The sequence below is a fragment of the Myotis lucifugus genome, unplaced genomic scaffold (genome assembly GCF_000147115.1).
Source record: "Myotis lucifugus unplaced genomic scaffold, Myoluc2.0 scaffold_536, whole genome shotgun sequence".
Lineage (NCBI taxonomy): Eukaryota > Metazoa > Chordata > Mammalia > Chiroptera > Vespertilionidae > Myotis > Myotis lucifugus.
In genome coordinates, this window is record NW_005871584.1 from 351,486 (window position 1) to 368,344 (window position 16,859).

The window sequence follows — 16,859 nt, forward strand, 5'->3', positions numbered from 1 at the left end:
CAAAAATATAAATCTTTGTTTTACTATGGTTGCAAATATCAAAAAATTTCTATATGTGACACGACACCAGAGCTAAGTTAGGGTTTTTCAAAATGCTGACACGCCGAGCTCAAAAGGTTCGCCATCACTGGCCTAGGCTGTCTAAAAAGCAAAACTAGCTGCAGCCTTGTACTTGCCATCCCAGTCCCTGGCAGAGCTCAAAATCCCTCGGCCTCCCCACAAGGGCTCCGCCCTTTGCGTGTCCTGCAGCGAGGCGAGGAGCAGGGCACGTCTTCCCTGCCGGCTCTGGAACCGAGGAGCATTAGGCTGCATGCACTCCTGTGCCACACTCACTCTCAGTCATCCCACACCTCCTGTCCTGATGGATGCTGGCTCCATGTGGAACCACAAACCCAGCAGAAAGGTGGTGTCGCTTCAGTAGGGTTTACTTTTCTCTGATGACCAGTTAAGAATTCTACTCGAAGACTCACAAAGTGTACTTAATGTTCGTAATGATTGGATCTTTCAGGTCAAAGTTGCAATCCTGAAGTACATTGAGTCTCTCGCCAGACAGATGGATCCAATTGACTTTATAAACTCTAGTGAGACCAGGCTTGCTGTTTCTAGAATTATAACCTGGACAACAGAACCAAAGAGTTCCGACGTGAGAAAGGTACGTCCAAGGCGCTGCAGCGCAGCCTTACGACAGGCTGTGCTACCGTCAGAGAAAGGGCCTTATCCTGAGACTGCAGACCCCCCGCCCCCCCGCCAGACAGGCAGACACTGGCACGCCTCTGGGAAAGCTGAGAGTTGTCTCCTGCCCCTTCTCTCCTCTCTCAGCTCTCCCTCGCTCCAGTTTGTGAATGTTAAAGATCCCACATTTTGTATGAGGGGCTCATGGTTGTCTTAGGCGTCTTATTTATCTTTTTAATGTGAAAGCAGGTTAGTGTCTCTTACAAGGAATTGATTTCCCTTAAGTTAGTTTTATGTCATGTACTTTGAAGATAGACTTAGGTCTAAGGCAGGGGTGGGCAACCTTTTTGTGAGTGCGTGCCAAAACCAGCAAAATCTCTGACTCAAAATTCTTCTGCGTGCCAACCCTAATTTTTTGAGAACATGTTACGCCTACTTGATATCTCTTAAGGTGTACATATGTGAAGAACCTTGAAGAAATAATAAAATTCATTCGAGCGACAAAAACACAGTATATGATGATGAAAAATACATTTATTTTTAATGTATACATGTACACTGATAGTCTGACAGAAAACTTTATGACTCCGTTTGATGTTATCAGTGGGACTTTTGCTGCTGCATCACTGATGACAGAGATTTTACATCAGGTTTATATTTCGTGACCTTCAGAGATATGCACGAGCTACTACTTTCATCCGTCAGGCTACTCCTATTATGAGACTTAACAAAATTCATCACTGAGAACAAAGATTCACAAGCGTATGGGGTGAAACCAAAACACTGGTTGGATCTAGGAAGGCAGGGAGAGTTAAGGCAGAGGCATAGAAATTGCTCTTCCCCTCTCTCGTCAATCCATGTCTATGGTCTTTAAGATAACTTGTTATGTAAAATTATTTATCTAAGATGCACCTACACTGAATTTATCTGAAAAATAAAAAAGTCGATATTAAGAAAAAAATTGTAAATGGAAGATTATAAGAGAGAGTTTCGCATGCCAGCAAAAGTTACTGGCTTGCCAGTTTTGGCACACGTGCCAGGGGTTGCCCACCCCTGGTCTAAGGCCACCTGGCCATACGGAGCTTAATAGGAAAATGCGGGTGAAAGTTTACTAAGATATAATGAATTCTTGAATTTAAAAAGAGCACAAACCTTCCTGTTCTGTGCCACATTTGGAACACACTCTCTTTGATTTGGGGAGTGAGGTAGGGAGGGAGAATTCGTATATTTGAGACACCCTGATACCAAGGTGGTGTTTTGTTGTTGTATTTTAAGCCCCCAAAGAGAAACATGTGCTACTTTCTTCTGAAATGACATGTTAAGTAGAAAACATAGTATACTATTATTTCTATTACTAGGCAGTATTCTGCCTCAGGACTATTATGAAGATTAATTAATATATGTAGAGCATTCAACCAATTCCTGACCCATCATACGCCAAAGTAAATATCAGGCATTCCTGTGTGTGTGTTGTTTCTACTGTTCTCTTCCTGTCAGTGTCATGGTCTTCTAAGCTTAAATCCCACATGTGGCTATTGTTATTTTACTCTATATATAAACTAACTAGCCTTTAAATATATGTAGTACTTCTAAAAGCCAGACTTCTGCTTTCAGACTAAAAGTACTTGATTGTGGTTATTTGTGTATAATTACGAAGATGGCATTTTTTTTCTTCTGTATCATCCTCCTTCCACAGCCACCCCTACCAGCCATTTTTTGGCCTTGGGCAGAGTTGATAATGTGGACCACTTGGGTCCCGGCAGGGATAAAGGAAAGGATGATTCCAAGGAATACTTAATATATTTTCAAATGCAAACGAGCACTCAGCTCCTTCTCTAAAGGAGCTCAAGGAGCCCTGGCTGGTATGGCTCGGTTGGTTGGAGCGTCATCCTGTGAACCAAAGTGTTGCGGGTTCAAATCCCAGTCAGGGCACATACACAGGTTGCGGGTTTGAAGAAGAATCGGAGAATTCTCTGAAAGGTTTCTTTGGAAGGGTCACAGTTCGTGTACTTCTCCAATTCATTGTATAATAATAAACTAAGTTGTCCAAGGTCAAAGCAACAAAGGCAGGTCTTATTAAAGCACTTACTTAAAATTGTTTTTCTGATATTACTATTTTTGATTGATGATCCTTTTGTAAAATTTCTCAACATGTATCCAAAAGAGCATTTCACTGGCAACCTTTATTTTAAGCATTAAGCCAGCTTTGGATTAAAGAGGTACAATGGGAGGTGGTTAAATGATTTGGTGGATTTGTAAGTAAAAAATTGATATTTCTTTTTTTTTAAATACATTTTTATTTATTTCAGAGAGGAAGGGAGAAGGAGAGAGAGATAGAAACATCAGTGATCAGAGAGAATCATTGATTAGTTGCCTCCTGCAAGCCCCCTACTGGGGATTGAGCCCGTAACCCGGGCAAGTGCCCTTGACCAGAATCGAACCTGGGACCCTTCAGACCGCAGGCTGACAGCTCTATCCACTGAGCCAAACAGGATAGGGCTCAAAAACCAATATTTCTGTTGTTGTTTTCAAAATCACAGATCAGCCAGTAAATACAAAACCCTTAAGTACAGCCTTCTATCTTCAGTAATAGCATGTAAGTATATGTGCTTCTATGTGAGTGTGTGCTTTTGTAATTGAGTTATTGAAGTATTCCCTCCTGAAACATACTTTAGACTTCCCATTACCATAATAAGGGCCTGAATGGAAGCAACTACCTCTGAACATACTCTCCATTTTCTCTGGACATGCACATTGAAAATGTGAACTAGGATTTATCATCCTAACTTTTCTAATCAGGACATTACAGGAAGTTTTTCCTTGGTTTATCTGGCCAGGTGCTGCAAAACATTCAACTTATTTTAATACTAGCTTAAGTCAAATATGGTCAGGATATTAAATTTATTGCCAGTAATCACAGAGTTCATTTACTGTTAGATCTTCAGCACTTCATTTCAGTTATTTTGGGTCATGCAGTGCTTTTCTCAAAGCCTCATCTCGCTGGCATCTGCTGCTGGTGCTGCCCTCACTCCCCTCCCCATCGGGAGGACAAAATACCTCACCTTCAGACCGGGTTCAAACCAGGTTCTGGGACAAAAATTTTGATGTTCAGAAGAGTTTGAAAAGCTTTACATTAAGGTTCTAATCCTTAATTACATTAACGTTCTAATCCTGGTTACAGTTAAAATCAACCTGAATACCTGGATTCTACCTGGGTAATTGGTATGGTGTAGAGCAGGAACATTGTTTTGTGTCTAATTGGGATTCCCTCCATTCTTGGCTGATTTTTAATATACAGAATTGAGACCCGTTATTTTAGATTTTTACCCTGGGTCTGAACCTCAAGACATTCAGGTTGCAGATGTCGTCCTGACCTGGTACCCAATCTTGACTAGCCGGCATCTGTATCTTCAAGACGAGGCCAGGTCCTGCTGTGTCCGCCCCCCCCGCCCCTGTGCCTTCCCCGCCTACCTGCTCTCACTCACCTTGTGTGCTCAGCACCCAGCACAATACCTACAGGAACAAAAGTAGGCATTTAATAACTACTGTGAATGAATTAATGAATGCTAAACACCCCTAGAGAAATTAGCTGAATTCAAGTAACATTTTGAAGCTATTATTTTCAAAATCATGTTTTGGAAGTTCCCCTCTTTGACTTCTTTATTAGTTTTCTCTTACATAACTACCACGAACTTAACAGCTCGAAACTACACACATTTATTATCTTGTAGTTTTGCGGCGTGTGTCCTCTGGTCCTCTGCTCGAGTCCTTACCAGGCTGAAGTCAGGTGTGGTCTGGGTCTTCCACCTCTTCTAGGCCACACTCCCCTTCCAGCTTCCTGGTGATTGGCCAGATCCAGTTCCTCCCAGGCATAGGGCTGATGGGCCTGCATTCTTGCTGACTGTCAACAGGGGGCGTTCTCAGCTCATAGAGCAGTGGTTCTCAACCTGTGGGTCACGACCCCTTTGGCGTCGAACGGCCCTTTCACAGGGGTCACCTAAGGCCATCCTGCATATCAGATATTTACATTACGATTCATAACAGTAGCAACATTACAGTTATGAAGTAGCAACGAAAATAATTTTATGGTTGGGTCACAACATGAGGAACTGTATTTAAAGGGCCAGAAGGTTGAGAACCACTGTCGTAGAGGCTATTTGCCATCTCCTGTCACCTGATTGTCTCCACAACATGGCAACAGCCTTCTTTAAAGCCAGCAGGAGAGTATTTGAAGAAATAATGTCCCAAATTTGTTGAAACAATCTATACAGCTAAGCAGCTCAGGAAACTCCAAGTAGGATTTCAGAGGAGCGTGCACCTGGACACATCACAGTAAAACCACTGAAAGGTGAAGACAGAGAATCTTTAAAACAGCCAGAGGGAAGCAGCTCGGCACACCCCAGTGGTCCTCAGGGTGACCCCAGCTGGGTTCGGTTACATCTGCAGTCCCTTCTGCCCTCTGCAGCTCCGTCTTAGTCATGAGCGCCCTTCTCTGCAGGGACTGTGCAGGCTTGTGCAGCAGAGACAGGAGCCGCGGGCCTTCTCAGTGTTTTGCCTACCAAGTGGGTTGGCAGGAATCTTTCATCGTTACCTGGTTAAGTAGGGAGCTTTGTAAACTAACTGCCAGTCGTGATAAGGTTCAACTTAGCAGATGCACCTTCGCTTTCTGGGAGCCACCTGTGAAGGCTTTCCATTGTGCGTGCCCAGCACCAATGAGTAAGCGCTGCAACCGATTCAAATAGGTGTCCTCTGCCCCAAACTACTTGCCCACACATCAGGGCACTGCAGGGTAAGTCTTCCCAGAGTCGCTTTATACGAATGCTGTGTTTTCATGTACCATCATTCTACATTATATAATATAGATACTGTTGTAGGTGATGCAGCTGCCTTACCCAGCATTGGAGATGTATTTGAAAGACTGTCTACAGCAGTGGTTCTCAACCTGTGGGTCGCGACCCCTTTGGGGTTGAACGACCCTTTCACAGGAGTCACCTAAGACCATCGGAAAACACATATATAATTACATATTGTTTTTGTGATTAATCACTATGCTTTAATTATGTTCAATTTGTAACAATGAAATTGGGGGTCACCACAACATGAGGAACTGTATAAAAGGGCCTCAGCATTAGGAAGGTTGAGAACCACTGGTCTACATGAATGTAGTAGCTAAATAAAAAATAGTTAGAAATTGTGATTATTTATTACTCTGCTCTAAGATCTAAAATTGTCATTATCATTTTAAAGCTATAAAAGATATAACAGGTTATTTTCTTGTTAATCCTCACCCAAGGATATTTTTATTTTTCCATTGATTTTTTTAGAGAGAGTTGAAGAGAAGGAAGGGGAGAGGGAACAAGAGAGGAAGAAAGAGCCCTGGCCGGTTTGGCTCAGTGGATAGAGCGTCAGCCTGCGGACTGAAGGGTCCCGGGTTCGATTCCATTCAAGGGCACATGCCCAGGTTGCGGGCTTGATCCTCAGTAGGGGTGTGCAGGAGGCAGCCGATCAATGATTCTCTCTCATCATTGATGTTTCTATCTATCTCTTTCTCCCTCTCCTTTCCTCTCTGAAATCAATAAAAATATATTTTTAAAAAAGAGAGAGAGAGAAAGAAAAACATTGATGTGAGAGAGACACATTGATTGGCTGCCTCCTGCACATGCCCCGACCGGGGCCAGGGATCAGACCTGCAACCCAGGTACATACCCTTGACCGGGACTCCAACCTGTAACCTTTCAGTGCACAGGCTGACACTGTATCCACTGAGCCCCCAGGCCAGGGCTGCCTCTGTCACTCTTTAGTGACATGAGCAAGTAATTTAACCTCTGAATCCCTTTTACTTATTTGTAAAATGAGAATAATAACACTTGTTTTAGACATTATTGGGAGGATAGAAAGAGCTGAAGGTGCTTCATTTGCTGTTGTAGCTCTTGCTGCTACTGCTTGAGGATTGTTTTGGTTTTGTTGTTGCTGTTAGTGGAACAAATTGAAAACCAATTTTTTTTCTGGCATTAGGAAGATTTCTCATCAGTTAAAGGGAGGGTGGTAATGACAGTAGAATTTGAACAACATGTTTATATTTTTGGATTCAGAATCCCTTTGCTTTATCATATGTGATTCTCTAACATATAGCATCTGCTTTGTCAGAGGAAATAACAGATTAGCCCCCAAATGTTGTGAGAAATGTGGGAAATGAAGATGGCAAAGAAAAGAGGCTGTTCCTGGAGCAGGAAAAGCATATAAATAGCCTTTAAAAGTTGAAATTTCAAAAATTGAAAAAATGTTAAATTATAGATTGGCAGTGTGGCCTACTGAAAGCTAAGGATTTCACCATTGATTCAGCTTAGCTGTGACTGCCCTTTCCGGTCTCCCTTTGACCTCTGACCTGTTTCCGCACTAGGGCAAGAAGGCTGCTCCTTCCAGGAAGGATCTCGATTGTCAAGGGCCTAGCAAACGATCGAGGTTTAAAACTGGGAGTTGCTACTGTTACTGTTCTCCTTAATCTTAGCTTTTGGATCCTACGTGTAGGACATTTTCTAAAAGGAGCCGAATGCTTTTCCAGCTCCCGGTAGCCATGCTTTATTTAAGCACTTCTGCTTCTCTGACGAATCCCCTGCCTTTCCTGTCGTAGTCCCCGCTGCAGCGTAGTCGCGTAGGTGAGGATTTCCCCACTAGGTCAGCTTCAACCTGCTCTGGGCGCGGAGAAGGAAACTTGGAAGAAAATTGTAAACAGGTAGATTTAAAAGATTTGAAAAGATATTTTGCTGTTTGCACTTTAGAATATTAATACTGATTACCCTTGTGGAGACAGGAGATTTTGAAGAAATCTAAAATTAATATCATTCTATGTGAGTGTGTGTGAAGCTGCGGAAATGTTTGTGTTTGGTATGTTTTATGATTAACTCCCTTTCCAAAGAAAGAGCCACGTCCAGTGCTACCCTGTGTTCAGGGACCAGTAAGGGACAGCTTCCAAGTGAGAAATGCCTGACAGTTTTCCAGTACCTTCTCTTTGTGATTTTCTAAAGTGATTGTAATGACAATCTGAAGGGCATAGTAATAGTTGCTTAAACAGCAAACTCCTCTTCCTCCCCAATTTTAAGTTTCCCCTGAAGCATTTGCCGGAGCTCCGTGACCCCGTCCAGAGGGTTATTTTCTGCTGTGAGGTGCACAGCAGATAACCGGGGGGCTCTCACTCAGCAGCCGTGACATTGGAAGAACCCTTCACCCTCACCCCCCAGAGTCTGTGTAGGGGCGTGAATGGGAATCATTTCTTCTTACAGTTGTTACTTAATCGTTAAAATAAATTGTCCTAGCTGTTCATTAGAAGAAGCCAGCGGCTCTCTGGAGGTTTGTGTGGCTACTTAGTGCCTTTTGCGGGAGGCACAAGTTCAGAGGTGGGACGAGAGCCTGCTCCTCTTGATTCGTTACGAACGGGAGCCATGCCCAGGCTTTTTCCAATGCGTCTCTCCCCATATTTAGAATTATTTCTTTAGTGAGAGGATATTGATGGTAATGACAAATACAGCTGAGTTTTCTTCTTAGACTCTACTATTCTAACTTCTCACTGACACAGAGGGTTGTAGATAAAATATCTTAGGACCATATACTTTGATTCCTTTTGAAACTATGATTTAAAATATTTTTAAAATAATATATTTAAATTTCACTTTTTATCCATTTCTGGAGCTTGAATCTCATTAGAAAAATATTTTATTTTGAAAAAAGCTTTAACCTAAGGCATAACTTTTGTGAACTGTATAAAATCATATGCATTTTATATTTTGGAAAATGTAAAAATAAATTGTATTTACTTATATATGTAAATCACACACATATACCATCTGTCCATCGAGTTATGTTTTCAAAATTCCCTGTCTTTTTATTTGATTTCTTAAAGAAATTCAACTTTTTATTATTGAGAGAAAGTTCATTGGTGGGTCAAAGTTAAATCTACTGCACTCCCCCCCCCACCCCCCCCACCCCCCACATGACGGAAAGTTACTAATGTTAAGTAGCCATGAATCAGCACACTTTCTAGGCCCATCATCTTGCAGCCTTCATGGTCCTGAAAGATCCCACTCATTTTGTAATTTACTTCATGTAAAACCTCAAGTAAGTTTGTGGCATTGGCTATGATGTCTGGGAAGCTTGTACTATTTTCATTTTATAATTTTCAAATGTCATTTTCAGTCAACAAAAAAGTAGTTGCCTAAACTTTCTTATTAGATTTTGGTCAGCATTGATTTCCTCCCCTGCTAAATTAAGTCTGCTTCTTCCTTTCTCTTTGAAGTGCAGTTTTTTCTGCATGCACTTTTCCTAACATCTAATCCAATGTGTTTTAAAATGCACAGGTTGCTTTGCATGTGTTTTTTTTGAATTTGCTCTTATGTAAACATTGAAATCATGTTACTACTATATTAAATAGGTGGTGAAATGGATTCTTCCAGATAATGATTTATTAAGAATGATACAGTAATGAAATAGAGAACTGTATATTTTAGTACAATTATAATAACATTTTGGTCCTGTCATGAAAGCAACTGGCCTGTTGTGATTTAATTGGAATGGAAAGGTTACTAACGCCTGTGTTTGCAGGTCAAGAGAAAAAGTAAGATACTTTTGCCAAATGCTATGTGTAGTGAATCATTATAGATATGTTTGACATATTGAAAAGTAATTTTTGATTATTCTGTAAAGAACATCCTACTGATGTTTTAACATTCATAATTAATTTTTATTTTTGGTTCAATACATTTGGGTCTTTGGATTTTTTTTTCTTTCTCCAGGCATAAACATCAATTTTGTCTTTACTGTACCAAAAATTTTCACATTGTAAAAGTATTGAAATATTTTATGATGCTTATTTCCAAAGAATTTCTCAGCAGATTTTTTTTGGGGGTGAGGGGTAATATTATATGTCATGGGGAAAATATTCACAATAATTACTGCAATCCTAAAAGTTACAGTCTTAGGAGATTTTCATAATGTTCTTTCCTTTCTTTTGACTCTTAGAAATTTGTAAGAAATGCCAGTTAGTACTTAGTAAAATGTTCTTTCTTAGTAAAAATCAAACCTATGTAACCAATTCCTTAGGCATTGTGTTTAGGCTAAGAGTGCCGGCTGCCACCCCAGCACCAGAGCTTGCTGGAGGAGCTCGAGCCTCGTGCGGCTGCTATGGCTTCAGCTAATTGCTTTGTCCCACCTGCCGCTGCAGTGGTGCAAGCAGTCCTGCAGTATGTTGTCCCCTAACACGCAAAGGTAGAACGTTTTCTGAAAGGCAGGAGAATACATGTTTCATTTGTATCATGTAATTCTGCTTTGCTTCTCAAAGACTCTCTCCTCAGTTCAGAGGTGTGAACGTGGGAATTTGCAGATGCAGTTGAGCTGCCTTTTTCTAGTATTTCTCAGTCACTAGGAGTGGGGTTGAGGGAACTCGGGACCTTGCTTAGAAGCGTGTTGTGTGTCTTTACCAGCTTCATTCCTAGTGCTCGACAGCACAGGGAAGCTTTCGGAGTTTATTATGAATGTGCTACGGAGGTCCAAGGCCAGGGCGTTAAATGCACCCAGGACTTCTTTTCCAGGTTGAAGTAACACGATTTAGAGTTGATGATATAATTTTTTTCCAGGTACATTTTATTTTTGTTTTTTTTATAGCAAAGATGTCCTTTTATTATTTATTTTATTCATATAAAAATGTTTTCTTTTAAAAACAATTTTCATGAACATTTTGACCAAGATATGCTGTTGGACACTCCATAAATTCATCATGTCTTCTTTTCCTAGGCTGCACAGATTGTGCTAATATCGCTGTTTGAATTGAACACTCCTGAATTTACTATGTTACTTGGTGCCTTGCCCAAAACATTCCAGGATGGTGCCACCAAACTCCTGCATAACCACCTCAAGAATTCCAGTAACACCAGTGTGGTGAGTGCTTCGGCCACATTGGTGCCTGTGTGTACTGGCCATGGCCTCTCTGTGTCCCTCGTCTACAGCTTGCTCTAACAACCAGCTTGCTTACTCTCTTTTAATGGACTGTGGTTGTCTCAAGAGTGGGAGACCAGTTTTAATCCTGCCATATTCCCAATGAATGAATGAATGAACCTGGTATTTAAATATGGCCATTTTCACCCTGGCCTGTTTGCTAAAAGGTTAGAGCGTCAGCCTGCGGACCAAGGGGTTGGGGCTTCGATTCTGGGTCACAGGCTCAATCCCTGGCCCAATTGGGGTGCATGCAGGAGGCAACCAATTGATAGTCTCGCTTACATCAATGTTTCTCTTCTCTCTCTCTCTCCCTCTCTCTCCCTCTCTCTCCCTCCCTTCCTCCCTCCCTCCCTCCCTCCCTCCCTCCCTCATCTCTCCCTTCCTCCCTCCCCTACTTTCTCTCCAAAAAAATAAAGTCAATGTAAAAAATATCCTTGGGTGAGGATTTTTTTTAAAAAAAGTAAATGTAGCCATTTTCTTTTTCTGAAAGATTTTTTAATTGATTTTTAGAGAGAGGGGAATGGAGGGAGGGAGGGATTGAGAGAGAGAGAGACATTGATGTGAGAGCGAAACATTGATCGGCTGCCTCCTGCACATCTCCTACTGGGGATTGAGCCCGAAACCCAGACATGTGCCCTGACCAGGAATCACACCAGCCCCTTTCAATTCTCAGGATGATGTTCAACCAACAGCCACACCAGCCAGGACAATATGGCCATTTTCTTAAGTTAGGTTATTCAATCAGTTACATACCTTTTTATACTGTAGAGATGTAAATGCTCAATTGTGTCTGTTACTCTAGCACAGCTGGCATCAGTTATTCAGTTTCAGGAATGCCTATATGAAAGTCATCTATTTTTTGTTTAATATGCACTTAAAATTGGCCCCAAGGATTCGGAAAAAGAATCATTCTGATTGTACAAATTGTGCCCGTGTAGACACATGTGGGTGAAAAGGCCAAGGGAAAAGTGGGCCATATTCTCTATTTAGCCCTGGAGTAATGATGCTTATTCTGCCTTCACCCCAGAGCTCTCCGAGCAACACAATTGGCCGGACTCCCTCCCGACACAACAGCAGCAGGACCAGCCCCCTGACCTCACCCACCAACTGTTCCCACGGGGGCCTGTCTCCAAGGTAATGGGATTCGACAGAAGTGAAGACACTGAAGTGTAGCCTATTTTTATAGTTTTTACCAAGCTTAATACCAAAAAGTGTATGGGTATCAGGAGATCATGGATTCCAGTCCTCAGCCAAATCTTAACTGAGTAATTTTGGGCAACATCTACAGTGAAACGCGTGATTTGTACTGAATGTTCTCTGAGTTTCTTCTAACTCTGAGCACGGTCCAGTACTTTAAAGGTTTTGAAGCTAAGAAGTTACATTTAGCATGGCTACACATAGAAATCGTTAGAAACTCATCGCCAGTCCTGGAAGTGGCGGGAGCCCTTGAAGAGGGTGTTTAGTCATGTGCACAAGCCCTCCGAGCCCGCCCACACAGAGTCGGGGGTAGTTTTCCAGCCCAGTGCCCCTTGCAAGCTTAGTCGCTGTCATTCTGGGCTCATGTTTGCAGCAGGCTGCTGCTCTGGAGGAGGGAGTAAGAACCCGAGAACTGAACTTGGAGCAGCATCTCAGACTCGGTGAACACTGGCTTGGCAGAGTCTAAGGCAGTGTCTCTGCCTCGGGGCCGGTGGTTAACACTGCTCCTCCCGGCCAGGGTCGCAGCAGTCTCAGGTGGCCCTGGGGACCTGGCATGTGCTGGAGGCCCCCAGGATCCCCACTCAGAGTAGTGACTCTCTAGGCCAGACTTTGTAGGTAAGAGCCAGAGCCTGGACCTGCCAACGCCGTACATGCTGTGCTGTCTACAAGAAGTCCAGGTCTTTGGGATCACTGACAGCAAGAATTAAGGGGCTGTGTCTTAAGGGTTGCTGACATCAAGATCTTAAAATTATAAGAAAATGCTGCAAGTATGCCATTTTCCCTTTAAGGATTACCTCTCTAGTAGGAAGATAATCAAAACATAAGAGCCTTTAAATTTTTATTTTTAGATAATCAAGAGTCTCCCTTACTCCTCTGTTCTTACCAGTGAATTTCTCTTCAGTCCCTCGGGTTATCGTATAAATATTTTGGGAGATATCAAACTTGTACTTCTCTCTTGGTGAAACAAAGTGTTCTATCCGCTTATAGTAATAGTGTCCTACTGTTGATATTGCCTTAAGTTTATTCATCCCAAAGTCCCCCTCCCAGCACTATAAGTAGATTAAAGTCTGATGTTCTGACTCCAAGTCTGGGCTGTTGTCATGATTCAGCAACAAGCCACTCTAATGAGACATTGGAGACCAGGAAATCATGGGAATGTGTCTGCCTTTCCGCAGGTGTGGCTGAGGCTCGCCGGCCACTTGTTTTTCATGCTAACATCTCTATGTGTGTCACAGTGTATGATTGTCTTCAGTGGCCCAGGGTCAGTGCTAGCAGCAAAGTCACAGAGTTCTCTGGCTATAAATTGTTGCTTCTGGAAGTGATACTTGCACCATCAATGGGAAATCTGTTCTTTCATAATACACATCATAATACACAGATCATACTTCTTATGTTTTAACTACAGTGGGGCCTTGACTTACGAGTGTCCCGACTAACGAGTTTTTCGAGATACGAGCCATCTCTCGGCCGATTTTTTGCTTTGAGTTGCGAGCTAAAATTCGGGTTACGAGCCAGCTTCAGATACCCCACCGCTAGTTGGCGCAGCGAACGTCACAGTGAACGCCACAACATCAGCCCAGTATCACGTGTCTCACTCGTTCACTTTTTGATTTGACATACGAGTAATTTGAGTTACGAGTTCTGTCACGCAATGAATTAAACTCAAGTCAAGGCCCCACTGTATTTCATTATCAGGGTGGTACACTCTCTAGGTAATAAGCAAAAGGTAAAACAAATTAAGTATTTTATTAATTGTGCTAATAGTCTAAGTAAAAGATTGTTGGGAGCTGCTAGCATAATTTATTAGAGCTAAGTATTAATCTCATGGATCCCTAAATTAATAAAAATTTTATTTTTTCCAGATCATCATTCATTCTTAATTGGCTTAATTTTAATGTTTACTGCTAGGGTTACAGGTCAGTAGAAGAAATGAAGAGATTTATTTTCTATATTAAAACCTCCAAGTGTGGCCTAAATAGTTTTTTGGTTGAAAAATTCTTTAGGGAATTACTTAGTTGTGTAGTTTCTTTTTTTCTTTCTTAAATATATTTTTATTGATTTCAGAGAGGAAGGGGGAGAGAGAGAGAGAGATAGAAACATCAATGATGAGAGAGAATCCTTGATCGGCTGCCTCCTGCACGCCCCCCACTGGAGATGGAGCCTGAAACCCAGGCATGGCCCTGATCGTGACCTCCTGGTTCACAGGGTGACACTCACCACTGAGCCACGCCCGCTGGGCCTTTATTTTTTAAAAGCATGTGTCCTAGTCAGTGCCTAACTGGCCAGATGGGCTGAGCCAAGTTTGTACTCATTTAGAGAAATGTTTTTCTCAACTAAAACTGCCCCAAGTAGGAAAAACGGCCTCACAGCATCACATCCCTGGAAATATTCAAATAGGCAATATACTTCCTACCAGGAAAACTCTAAGAGAAAGGAACTTTTGCACTCACTGGGAGAATGGCCCTGTCGCCGACTCCCAAGGAGGCGGTCTCTCGGGCTCTGGAAGCGCCTGTTCTCTTGGCCTGCGTGCTTGCGGCCACCATGACAGTGGCTTTCCACGCTGAAGGGGAGAAGTCAGCGCTAGTTATTTTTTAATCTAATATTGAGTATCAAAATGAACTATTATTAGTTTTTTCTCCAAAAATTCTATCCTTGAATCATGATGGTAGTAATAAGGAAATATTCTAAAAAGATGGTGGGGGGGATCTAATTTGGTAGTTGTTTTTTTTTAATCACTAGTGAAGAAGTCACTTTTATTAAGCCAATAGTATTAGATAAGCCATAGCTAACAGGCTAAACTTTTGTGGCACATTCCATTCCTTGTGTCTGTCTGAGGGAAGAACTACTGTTTATTCTCATCTAGTAAACAAATACTCTGGGTATTTGGAGAGGAGAGTTCTGACCTGCAGTTTTCACCATTGAACACACTACCCCGTGTGGTTTATGTTGAATGGAAGCAGAGTTGCAAGGACTTCAGAAATCCATTGCCTTGAAGATAAAAAAGTACATGGTCATCCTCACCCCTGGCAGTCCCAGGTCCTCGGGGGGCGGGGGGGGGGTTTACACTCACCACCAGAGGATCAGGACCGTCCGTAGAATCAGAGTGGGTGCATGGGGGGCCCGGCCTTCCGTAGGAGGGAGCAGAGTTCCGGCCTGAGAGGGTTGCCCTCCCCCAACCCAGTGTGTGACGTAGGGACAGTTCTTAGCCCCTTTAAGGCACAGGGACTCGCATCTCCACACTTCATTTGTCTACGAAATGGGGCCATGACTGTCCTCAGGTGGAGATAAGCTTTGTGCTCCTGCTTGTAGCACTGCGAGGAGCCGGCAGGGGGCGGTGTGTGCGGGAGCGCTGTCCTTGCGCCCGGCCTCCCCCAGCCTCCTGTCCCCTGTCCAGCCGGGCTGCCCCAGCCTTTCCCAGGCACCTGGTTCTCTTGAATTGCAACAGTTGTAAGAACTGCCGGCAGGGCGCCTGGCAAGCCCAGGTCACATAGTGCCCTGTGCGAGGGAAGAGGAATACTTGTGTTCGCAGGTGATTCCAGTCCTCACATGAGGTGGCAGGAGCGGAGGACTGGACCTGGGGTGCCCTCTGAGCTGGCTAGCTGAGCGTTGGCGCCTAGCCTTCCAGTGGTGACGTTACTGTTTCAGGAGGAAATGGCTTGTGGCAGCCTCAGAATTCCCGTCTGATTGGATCCCAGCCTCTGGCCACAAGGACACGTCCTCTGAGTCTTCCTGTCTTCCGTGATCTGACACGGAATATCCATGTATTTTTTTAAGTGCCTAACATGTCCTTCCCAATGTAGGCGTGTGCACACGCTTCACTCAGAATCTCCTGTGATTTAAAAATGTAAATGCATGACCGAGGGGGGGAGGATTGCAGTCTTATCGAGGCCAAATTGTAACCCAAAAAGTGTTCTTTTTCCCTGTGTGGTGAAGTGTTAACTTTGCTCCAATGAATTTCGATAGAACTTGGTCAAGGAAAGAGCAGACTCTAAGACACTTAGGACGTAGCATCTTCCTCCTCCCTTCCCCTTTGCCTTTTTTTGTTTCTCTTTCTGATTTTCCTCTTCTGATCACTGCAGTCGGTTATGGGGTTGGAGTGCCGATGGGCTATCGAAGCACCCCCCTCCCCTTTCTCAGCCCAACTCCATTCCCACCGCTCCCTCCCACAAGACTCTCAGGCGCTCTTACTCTCCCAGGTAACAAGCTACCTGTCAACTCGTCTGAGGTGTCACAATATTATTGCATCCCCAAGGTCGTCTCAGTCTCTGAAAGCCTCTCAGCTGCCTCCAGTGGCCCTGCTTTGGCTTCGACTAGCAGGAGGAGAGCCTTGGTGAGAAGCGTGAGCAGGTGCGTGATCCTTGTCGGACCTCGTGAGTGCGGTTCCTCCCGTGTCACAAGGACTGAGGACCCTGTTATCAGCATCTCCCGTGCGAGCCTAGCCCGGTGCGGTGCTCAGCCCCCAGGGGGTGCCAGGCAGTGCGTGAAGTCAGGCAGCCACAGCAGTTTCCTTAGCCTTCTTCTCAGGGTCCAAGGCATTCCCACCAAGAGCAAGTCAGACCTGCTCTTCCCAAACTCCACCTGCGGCTCTCAGGCCTGCTGGCGAGAGTGTGGACTGACAACTGGGTAATGGCCGGTCACCTGGTGATTGTCTCAGGACACAGACCCAGAAAGGAAGCCCCGCGAAGGGAAGGGCGTTTAGGTGCCTCTCCGGGGAGGCCGGCCCCTAGCAGGAGGGCTGTTGGTGTCCTCACCAGCCCCTGCTGCAGTGGGACAGTGCAGCTGAGTCTGGGGAAGGGGAGGGGCCTGCTTCAGATGGTAAGTCCGGGGCACAGGCAGGGCCAGGTGTTCCTACAGACAGCAGCAGGTCTCTTCGTGCTTCGTGTAAGGTTCCGAGACCAAAGAACCCGGCCCTGAAGGCTGCGGTCGGCAGGGCAGGGCAGCTGCCGGTGGCGGTGCTGTGTCCGATGGGCTTGTGCCCTCCACTGGGGCGGCGAGCGTGAAGCTCC

The 16,859-nt window shown here is 44.0% G+C and overlaps 1 protein-coding gene across 6 annotated transcripts in view; it reads left to right on the forward strand.

Moving 5' to 3' along the window:
* The window catches only part of CLASP1 (cytoplasmic linker associated protein 1), a 266,904-nt gene that overhangs the window by 199,061 nt on the left and 50,984 nt on the right, over positions 1-16,859 (forward strand). For all 6 annotated transcript variants that reach the window (XM_023745324.1, XM_023745323.1, XM_014446407.2 and 3 more), the window contains 3 exons: positions 509-652; positions 10,456-10,599; positions 11,684-11,790. In XM_023745324.1, coding sequence (XP_023601092.1) covers positions 509-652; positions 10,456-10,599; positions 11,684-11,790 — 395 coding nt within the window. The remainder of the gene's footprint in view (positions 1-508; positions 653-10,455; positions 10,600-11,683; positions 11,791-16,859) is intronic.